At 40.4% G+C, this 10,496-nt stretch overlaps 1 protein-coding gene across 1 annotated transcript in view; it reads left to right on the top strand.

Moving 5' to 3' along the window:
- HTRA1 (HtrA serine peptidase 1) overlaps positions 1 to 10,179 on the top strand; it is a 33,459-nt gene extending 23,280 nt beyond the window's left edge. The window contains exons 4-9 of the mRNA XM_082052459.1: positions 3,833 to 4,027; positions 4,721 to 4,753; positions 5,878 to 5,992; positions 6,116 to 6,173; positions 6,872 to 6,967; positions 9,459 to 10,179. Of these exons, the coding sequence (XP_081908585.1) occupies positions 3,833 to 4,027; positions 4,721 to 4,753; positions 5,878 to 5,992; positions 6,116 to 6,173; positions 6,872 to 6,967; positions 9,459 to 9,627 (666 nt within the window). The 3' untranslated portion in view covers positions 9,628 to 10,179. The remainder of the gene's footprint in view (positions 1 to 3,832; positions 4,028 to 4,720; positions 4,754 to 5,877; positions 5,993 to 6,115; positions 6,174 to 6,871; positions 6,968 to 9,458) is intronic.
- The last annotated feature ends 317 nt before the right edge of the window (positions 10,180 to 10,496 follow it).

The raw sequence follows: 10,496 nt of genomic DNA on the forward strand, positions 1-10,496 counted from the left end.
TCTGCACAGAAGGAGACTCCACAACCCCCCTGGGCAGCTTGGGACAGGCTCTGCCACCCTCACCCCGAACAAGTTTCTTCTCAAATTGAAGTGGAACCTCCTGTGTTCCAGTTTGTACCCATTGCCCCTTGTCCTACCATTGGTTGTCACCGAGAAGAGCCTGGCTCCATCCTCCTGACACTCACCCTTTATATATTTGTAACATTAATGAGGTTGCCCCTCAGTCTCCCCTTCTCCAAGCTAAAGAGACAGTCCCTCAGCCTTTCCTCATAAGGGAGAGTACACAAACCCCACGGAATTTCATTTACCATGTCGACTCTCAGACCTTGGAGGTCTTTTTCAACTGCGCTCAGCATCCTCCTAGTTCTTGAAGTGTGGTACATACCTGTGTCCTCCCATCCCCTCCCCATGGCGTAGGGCTATGGAACAGGTAAAAATTAATTATCTTTGTTAACAGAATATGACAAATCAAATGCATTAGTTACATTTGTATTTATCTTGAGGTAGGAGGCTACAGCTCTCCTAGAAACGCACTGCACAGAGGACACATTTTGCAAAGCTGTGTTTCATAATATGTGCAGAGCAAAGCGATTTTTTGCAATTGATTTTTGTTCCTAGCAAAGGAGAGGTTAGCCAGACTCCAAAAGGCGTGTTGGATCACACGGGTGACCCACAGCCAATCCATACAGCGTTGCACTTTGAACCGAAGCCTGGCTAGTATAGGCATGGGCTTGAAAACTCAGCACAATCAAAAGTAATTGTATTAGTCAGAGATTCTTCATGTTTTTTCTTTCTGCTGCCAAATGCGATTTTGGCTCCGTGACTGTTTTTAGAACTCTGGAACGCTGTATAAATCTTTAACTTTGTACTTGACCAGTCTTTTTTTTTTTTTCTCTTAATGAAAAATATTATTTCTGTTTTCGTTTGCTTGTCTATGTTTCGTTTGCTGCTAAATGCCCTCTTTATAAAGCATTAATTTTTAGTGCACTGGGATACAAACAAAAGCCACTTTTTGTGTTGGTTGGGCTTTTTTTGCTTCTTTTTTTTAAATTTTAAATAAGCAGTGCCAAAAAGAGATGCTCTTCTTGACCAACGACATCTTGAAAACACGTGCTACGTCAGCTCTATAGCATCTGCTGAGAGAAGGAAGGGCCAGGGTGCTCCCTCTCTCCAAACAATACCCAGATGGGGCTGTTTGTGTTGCGTACGCCGCGTGTTTCTCGGCTCAGCTCATCGGAGCTGCCCGGTCCCTGCGGAACCGGAGAGGTCCCTGGGAGCCAGAGCTGTGCTCCAAGGTTCCAAACTGCTCGGGATGTCGTTACTCATCTTTCGCCCTGCAAACATGATGGGGAAAATGGGTATTGCCCTTGAGTCCTCCTCAGAATTAAACCACAGCTGCGGTTGGGTTTTTCTATGGCTGTGGCACTGATGGGGACCACCAATAATTATTAATTAATAGTAGGATGTTGCTGGTTGTGAAAACTTTCCTCCGAAAGATAGTTAGAAAGGGAAAGCTTTTTTACTGTGTTGCGTGTTCTGTTGCTCTTCCAACAGATTCTGTTTAACAAGCAGTTGGTTAATTATTTTCTTACTGTCTGGAGCCTGAAGTATAAGTTTCCATAAAGCATCTTATCCCGTCTGGGATTTGGCAATGAGTTTTATTGAAACAATCTGTTCATCCCAGTAAAGTTTTGCTGGCGGAATTGTTACAAAGGATACACAGGACCAGGCTTGTGAAATATTGAAACCATAACTTCTGTATTTGCAGCAGCATATAGTGATGACTGATCTCTTTCATTTTTTACTTTACAGACATGGTGTGTCTGCTAGGACATTTAAAATAAACTGTAGATGAAAAATACAAAGTGATAGGCATTTGGGTTAATTTATATTAGTGGATTTTTGTCCCTAAAACTTAGGGGATAGACTTATCAATACGGGTTGGTGGTAAAAGACCCCTAAAGGGCTAGCCCTTAATTTCAAATTTAAACGTTTAATATCTTCACTTTTTGACAAAATTTAGTAATGATCCAGCTTCTGTTAACTTCTGAAACAAAATTATCACTCTAGAATTTCTACAAATAATTTAGGGCATACTAAATATTGTCTTATTTCTTTGCTACTTGGGGACAGAGTATATAGCTTTATAATCCCATCAAGTATAGGCGCATAAATCTGTGTGCTTTGGAACAGGTACTGGATGAAAAAGGCACTTTCACAAGTTTTCCAGAAGGAATTAATTGCAAGAAGTATTAAGCCAATGTGTAACTTTATTTTAGGTAGGCAGCTCAAGAATACCTTGAATGTACCTTGTTTTTCAAGAAAGTGACTGTTATCCACTCCTTGGAAATTGCTTTAAATTAATCTCTAGGTGGGCTTCTACATCTAGAATCACTGGCCTGTTTTTAAAGTTTATATTAATGCTTTTTTCCCTTTGGGGCCAGGTGCGTTGAGCAAAAGAATTTTGAAGTGGGGTGAGCTTAGAGGAAAGTTATGTTCAAGTCAGATGTGCCAAACAAAAGCTGCATCCCTTCAGACTTCTGTTTTGATTTCAGGTTCAGCAACCTCCTAATCCTTCAAATCCTTATGTCAAAATTTATACATGTCCAGGTCCATTGATGCTAATAGAAACAGCCTAGTGACATGATTAAATATGTAGTTAAATACCTGGGGAGGGTCATTTGGAGAACAGATTAAACATATGAAAAGATTAAAAATGATGTCACATCACCAAAAGGGTAAAGGCTGATTTTTGAAAATGCGAAATAGAAGAGAAATGGTGCTCAATGTGTATTTTACACGCAGGTGATAAACAAAGCAAAATATTTATTAGAAATATGATCTGTTTCAGAACATCATTCTTAACCACCTGGAGAGTAGGAGGCCTTAAGAGCTTCCCAGCTGTTTTCTGATTGCTGTGGGGGGTTATTGGTCCCGTTGGAATCATCTGTGATCCAGCCAGTTCAGTTCCTGTCCAGATATAACTTGTCCTGGAGAAACCAGACTCGGTTCCCTTGATCCATTGCCTGGGCAAATGTGTGTGGATCCAGCCTCCTCTCCTCTTTTTTTTAATTGCTGTAAATCGCAGCATTTGATGCTGCATTCTATATGCAAATTGCATCTATTGATGCTGGATTTTAAAATGTTTTGTGTCTTAGTGGGAATGTCTTTATTGAAGATAGTTAATATGTATAGAGATAAGATCTTTAAAGGAAAATATGATGGTATCTCCTACTGTCGTAACACAAAAATCCCTTAAAGTCTTTAAATCCTAACATCTTCAGAAAACATCAGAGTATGTAGGAGGCAATATAATAATTTAGAAGAGATACTCTTGGGAAAAAAGATGAAACATTAGCTGGTGTCTTATGAGTATATAAAATGCTTTTAACTGTACATATGTTTGATACACTTCGGCTGTTGATTTCATGAATTTGGTGTTTAGTCTTATTATTTCAGCAGCTGTTGGCTAATTATTTCAAGAAGCTGTTGGAAACAACTCATTCCTAGTATCATCAGATGTTTGCTTTGTACATCAGAGCATAAATATTCCTTTGGTCTTTCAACTGTTTTTGATTTAATGGGTACCTGTTGCGGATAAAGAACTCCTACAGTCTACAGAGCCCACTCTTTAGAGCAGAAGTTCATTGAGATGTTTCTGTACAGAACCACAGGAAATATTCAAAGCAAACAGAGCGAGCAAAATCCCCAAGTGATAAAACCTCATTTTCTTCCTCTGTTTTATTAACGTATTCATGTTTCTTTAGAAGTTGTTTTGCTGATGTAGTATTGTCTTAACAACATCTGATTTTTTAACATTTTTTGTTTGTAGGGTAAATTGCCAGTTCTTCTGCTTGGCCAATCTGCAGACCTGAGGCCAGGAGAGTTTGTGGTGGCCATTGGAAGTCCCTTCTCCCTTCAGAACACGGTGACCACGGGGATCGTCAGCACCACTCAACGCGGCGGGAAGGAGCTGGGGCTCCGCAATTCCGACATGGACTATATTCAGACCGACGCCATCATCAACGTAGGTCCCGCTCTGAACCTCATCCCTGCCTCCTCTTATATTCCTTGAATAGTTGCTTTGAAAATACAGTTCTTAAGAACAGCGAGCACAGTTGGCTTTTCTTTTATCCGTGTAAATACGGACATCTGTGGTGCAGCAGCACTTGATTGTTGTTTAAAAATCCCCCAAGGAACCACACCAAGTACAATATCTGCCTTCACTTCAAAATTCCTCCAGATTACAAGGGAGGAGGCAATAATCCCTGGCGAATAAGTATCTTCTCAAAATCCACCATGTTTTCTAAAAAGAAGCCAAGCTTAGTTTAAGGATTCGAATTTGTTTCTGCACTAAGGCAAAACAATAGTTTTTGTGCTTCTACTGTTTGCCTGTAAGAAATCTTCACTGACAGCTCCCAGAACTGTCCTAAAACCTTCTAAGCTGCTAGTGTGGTGCTATTATAACAAAGGAAAAACCTTGGCTTTCTTAACTTATTCTGGCAAAAGAAGAAGGAAGAAGTGTTTGCAAAGCTCAGCTAAAAGGGATGATGTGGAGTGCAGTTAATGGGTTTGGATGTCAAGACTGTTCTATTGCACATGATTAATAGACAATGAAAAAATTACAACAGAAATATTTCAAAAATTCCTTTAATGTTTTGCTTGCCATGCATTAAGAGGTAGATATTAAAATATGTTCTTGCCATATGTTTATTTTCAGTATGGAAACTCTGGAGGACCCCTAGTAAATCTGGTAAGAGTTTCTTTAAGTTTGTTTGGTGTCATATTTTGTATTTCTAACTTTTTAGTTTAAAACCAAAACAAAACCCCCTGGCCAAAGCCACAAACAAACAAAATCCCACACCAGAAATATGATTCAGAGATTTTGATATCTGGATGACTGCACAAAATTCACATGGTTCTTAGTAATCACTTGTCTGTGTTTATGCTGGTAAATCACAAGGTACACTTAGATTTCAATATTTAAAGTATTTACAGTTTGCATTGTTTTGAGCAATTGTAATGCTTTTTTTTTGCCCATGCCCTGCAAAAAGCAAATAGCACATATTAAAGTTGAGGTGTTTGCCCTCACTGTGTAATGTGCAGCTGGAACTTTGTTTTACACACTGAAACTCAGCTTAACGGTTCAAAACAAAATCTACTTTATTTTTAATTGCACTGAGAGTGGATTAAAAAAATCCACATATTTTTATCAGCATATTGTGGTTTATTTGCTGATATTGTAGAACACAGAGCTGACGTTGCAGCATAATAAGGGATGGTATAAATTGGGAGAAAGAGCTACTCAGAGTTTCCTCCTTGGAGATTTGGCAATTTTTTTTCACCCAACTCACAGTACAATTTCAGCAGTAACCTGCATTTAAAAATTATAGCTGGATAGTTATTATCTGGGATATATTATCTGGGATACATCAGGGAAGGAAGCTGCTGAGATTTCAGAAGTGTTTGAACCATCAAGTGACAGCAAAGTGGTTTAATCTGAAATTCCCTCTTGAAGTCACATTATTGGGAAAAGCATTTGATTTTGTGGGAAATATTTGCTCAGAACCTGTCGGCGCCGCACTTTGCAAGGTGCCCGCTGAACTAAACAGATCAGGATTGGCTGTGGAATATTCTGTTCATCTGCTGCAAGCTGGAGAGCTGCCCAATTCTGATCCCTCTTCTAGCAGGAATATAGCACCATCTGTTTGCCAAAATTTTTTATTAATAGATGATTCAGACAAATTAGATTTAAAGAAACCATTTAGAAGATTGAAAACCAGCTATGGAATGTGTCTTTGTGATTGCTTGCAAGAAATCATCCGTTTATCTTCATGACGTTTCACGTTTGCTAATAACAATTTGTTCTTTCTCCAGGATGGTGAAGTCATAGGAATTAACACATTAAAAGTTACAGCAGGGATCTCGTTTGCTATCCCATCGGACAAAATCAAAAAGTTTCTAACTGAATCTCATGACAGACAAGCTAAAGGTACTGTATCTCACCACTTTGGAAGAGGAAAATCATGGAAATAGTGATAAACCAGAAAGACGAGAGCCATTGAGGCTCTCTTTGGTGAGAGCAGTTAATCAAGACCTGTTTTCCTCTTTGTAGGAAAAGCTGTAACCACAAAGAAGTACATTGGCATCCGAATGATGTCTCTAACTCCTAGGTAAGTAAAAGCGGAGGTTCCTCACCTTTCAAACAACTCCTTGGCTTTTCTTTTCCTTAATGCTTCAGCAGAGAATAATTAGTGATTGTTAATTTGTCCGGGGGGGTCTATTAGGGTAGTTGCCATCTGTCCTGTGCTGTCACAAGGTTCAAGGAGGAAACAGGATAGAATGTTTTCAAGTATCACAGCAGCTTCGTGCATATTTCTCTTTCTATAAAATTATTTCCAATGAGGAATTCACTTAATGTAAAATGAAGCTTTTGTGTGGACTTGCTTATTCACACTCCAACCAGGAAAAACTCATGAGCAGATGAGTTTTTCTACGTCCTGTAGAAATACCCAGAAGTTTTCACATGTGAAAGGTCAGAGGTATAAAAAAACATTGAAATCTGAAGGGGTTTGGGTTTTTTTAGGTGTTCAGGATCTAGAGTAATGACCAAGTTTTGAAATGTTTTAGCTCTGATCCTCTGTATCTATTGAAATGGTTGTATTTATCAGAAATAGGCATTAAAAAGCATGCAAAAAGAGTAATAATTCTTTAAATACTTGCAAGGGTTAATATGAATTGTGAAGTGTCGCATCAACATGTGTAAAATACCTCAGCTAGTAAATGTTAAGTGAGTTAACTAAGCAAAAATGCGTGTTTTTTTCCCATCTTGCCAAAATATTTTTGTTGCTATTTTTTTTTCATTTTCCAGCAAAGCTAGAGAGCTGAAGGATCGCCATAAAGACTTTCCTGATGTTGTCTCTGGGGCCTACGTTATTGAAGTAATTCCAGAAACACCAGCTGAAGCGTAAGTTGAGCTACTTTTCTTCTGAAAACCGCTGCCACTGACTTAAGGGGGTGCTGGTGGAGAATGTTCCCTGCTTAACTGGCTATCTCGATTATGCTAAATTAACGAAATTACGACCATCTGACAGCTATTAGGTTGTCTGCTGGAAATCGCTTTGTGGTTTCAGTCCGGTCCCTGATGGGCAATATTGCGAATGTATCGGGTATTGCAGCGCAGCCCTGTCAGCGTTCCCGGCCGAAAGGGCAAGGATTCAGTGGGCGTGAAAACTCCGTTTTCGTTTTCCTCAGCGATTGCTTCCAAGACATCTGTTGTACCGATGCCAGTGCGGAATGAAGGCGTTTGCTTGTGTGTGCACAAGCCCTGCTGGTCGCTGCTGTAGGAGAGTGAAGGAGATGCTTTGTGTCCACCTTGTGAAGATGTGTCCATCTCAGCCCAAACTCCTTGGTGTTGGGTAAACCCAGCAGCTCTCCTGGTGTGCCACCATCTGGGGTGAAATCCTCTCTTGGCATGAGATACTCTTCCATGTGAGACTTTTGTTAGGAGTCATTACTGGGAAGAGCTTTTGGTTTTGCCCATCTGATCTTTGTATTTGCCCAGAACCTCACTTGAAGTGTGGCGTCTGGTCTGTGGTCACCAGCACTGCTCTGGATGGCTCTTGCTGGAGACACTTTTCCTTCAGATTTTGGTTAATATAAATCTGCTTAGTAGTCCAGGGTAGGAAAGAGGAAACATTATTCATTTTCTGAAACTAGAGGTCATTTGAGAAAAGGGTGAATGTGGCAAGAAAGAGGCATCTGTAGCACCAAAGGCATGCGGGCAGAAAGCTGCATGGAGCAGGCAGATGTTATCTCTTGGGGATACTGTGAGGATAGATGGATGATGTTTTTGTTACAGTTTGGATGCCACTGTAAGATACACAGTGTTAGCTGTCTGGCTTGCTTTCTAAATTATTGCTGCTTTATGTAGATAATTCTTGTTGGCAGCACTGCTGATGCAGAATACTGGTGTATCTGCAACGTGATATTAAACTGCAGCTAGTTTAGGAATAACGTGGCTGCTCCATTGTGGGATTGAACGTGCATGGTCCAACCTGCAGGTGCAGAAAAACCATTATAGGAGCATGGATAATAGTTAGCGGAGAGTGGGAGGAGGGCATTACAGAGCTAGAAGAAATGTGAGGCAGTGTAGCCTCCTAACTTGAAGGCAAACTTAAATCAGGACACTTCCTCTGAAGGCTGGCCTGGCAATTACAATGCAGCCCATCTTTGCTCTGTCTCCACCATTCTTGGTCCCCTTGACTACAGGCTAACCCATTCTACTGATTTTTCTCTCGGATGCATCATGTAGACATACTGGGTGCAGCAACCTGTCCTGGGTACAAGTCAAGAGCAGAGGCTGCACAAGAGACCAGGATAATGTGAATGGTTTCTTCCATGAGAACATTTTCATCCATGCTTTCAGTAGGCAACCAGATTCATTGCAAATGTTGGCCAGGGCACCCTGCTTGCAGGAGACACTCATGTAAGACGTTTTCTACGGGCGGAAGAGGCCGATGACTGCTCTGTGGTTTTGTGAAGCTCTGTGGTTTTGTGAAGAAGGATTGTGCTGAAGGGCTGAATCATGTCTGATCTGGTTACTTGGTGAATATTTCCATAACTTGGAGCCAGATCATTGTGCAAGACCAGACAAGATGCTGTGGTGGATGATGGTATCCCTCACCACCCCGTTTCTGGGTCCTGGCAGCAGTCTCAACCAGCTCCAACAGAGATCCACGGCCCCGGGCAGCGGAGCCTTGCGGTGCCGCTCCAGTTCTGCTCCGTCTTGCTTTGAGTCAGTAGGGGTTTGTTTTCAGTTTGCATAAGGTGCTGAGGTCAGGAGAAGGGTTCTAGGGGCTGTGGGCAGCTGGACAAGGACACACGTGCATTTTTGGTGATTTGGCTAAATCACTCTGTGTGTTATTCCGCTTAAGTTTAAAACACGAAGGTAAGGTGAAGTGGCTGCCAATAAGCTGTATGTGGAGAACAGCATGGATTCGGGACTGAAATTCCTCTTGTGTTAACACACAATGCTATTCAGGTTGCTTTGCTACGTATACATGAATAAAAGCAAGAAAAAAAAAATCCCTCTAAAATGAGTGCCTTGTTGCAATTATTTTAAAAGAAAAATACACCTCTATCTCTTCTACTGAATCAGCATCCAGGATCCTTATTGTAGAATTACTGCGTTATTTGCCATAGTGATTTCTGTTACAGACAATGAAACATGGAATTCATCAAACTTGTATCTGCATCTGATCTCTGAGGTTTCTTCATTGTGTTGTAATCTTCACCGCTTCATAAATTCTGATTGCTTTTTGCATGCCCGCCGCATCTCTGTGCAACTGCTATTGGGTGGGAAATAGGAAAAATCTAGCGATCTTTTATTTTAAGACAATGTTGTAAGGACAATAAAATAGCAATTATAATAACACATTGCCGCTTTGTATTTTCAGTGGTGGCCTGAAGGACAACGATGTGATTATAAGCATCAATGGACAGTCGATAAGTTCAGCCAGTGATGTCAGTGACATTATTAAAAAGGACAGTACGTTGAACATGGTTGTACGCAGGGGCAACGAAGATGTGATGTTAACAGTAATTCCTGAAGAAATCGATCCCTAACCAGAAACATGAGCTGGATTTCATGTTTTCTTTTAACAGCATTGGACTGCTTATATTCTCTCTGTGCTGGTACAGGAAACATTAGACTTCTGACCAACGTTCTGCTTGTTCAGTGGATTAGTATTGGCCAACAGAGTAACTTCTAATAGGTTTAAGGTGCAAGATCAGTGTAATTTCACGTACTCCAGACGATAATTTTTTCCTTCTGTATCATGTATGCAATGTATTCTTTACTGGCTGTTACATTCCCTGCTTAACAAATCAACGTTTGCTTCCCTGTGTCGAATAGATTTACCATTCTTTCCGCTAAGATTTAAACAAAACCCACGCACACAATGTGTGTTGTGGTATTCAGGTATTTATAGGTTAGCTGTGTTTTAACTGGAAATACCATTGTAAAGGAGTAGTTGGTTTAAAAGAAAACACAATTGGGGAAAAAAAGTTTGGTTTATAAACACAAAGAAATCCCAACCGCAATAACCCTTTGAGGATCCCGTGCAGGATTTTAATACTCTGATATTTTCCTAGTGTTATTAAAAGAATTCAACAGTACTACTTCTTGTGAGTGATTCATTTTAGTTCCCCTTATGGAGTGTTTTTCTTTGAACAGCACATCTGCCCAAGAGGATGTCCTGATGATCTGCTTCTTATCATTATAAACCAAAATGCTCTTTTCAGTATGTGCGTGTATTTGCACTGTTGTGCCTCCGATTTTCTTAGCGTGGCTCTAATTTGTCATATTGGCTATTGCAGATTGCCTGTCTTCCAGATGTTAATACATTTTCCTTATTGTTTTAATTACAACTTCACCAATGCCTGACATCTGTTGCCCCACAACAGAAATTGTGGATCACAGACCCCATACCATT

The sequence above is a fragment of the Streptopelia decaocto genome (genome assembly GCF_964273445.1).
Source record: "Streptopelia decaocto genome assembly, chromosome: 5".
NCBI lineage: Eukaryota > Metazoa > Chordata > Aves > Columbiformes > Columbidae > Streptopelia > Streptopelia decaocto.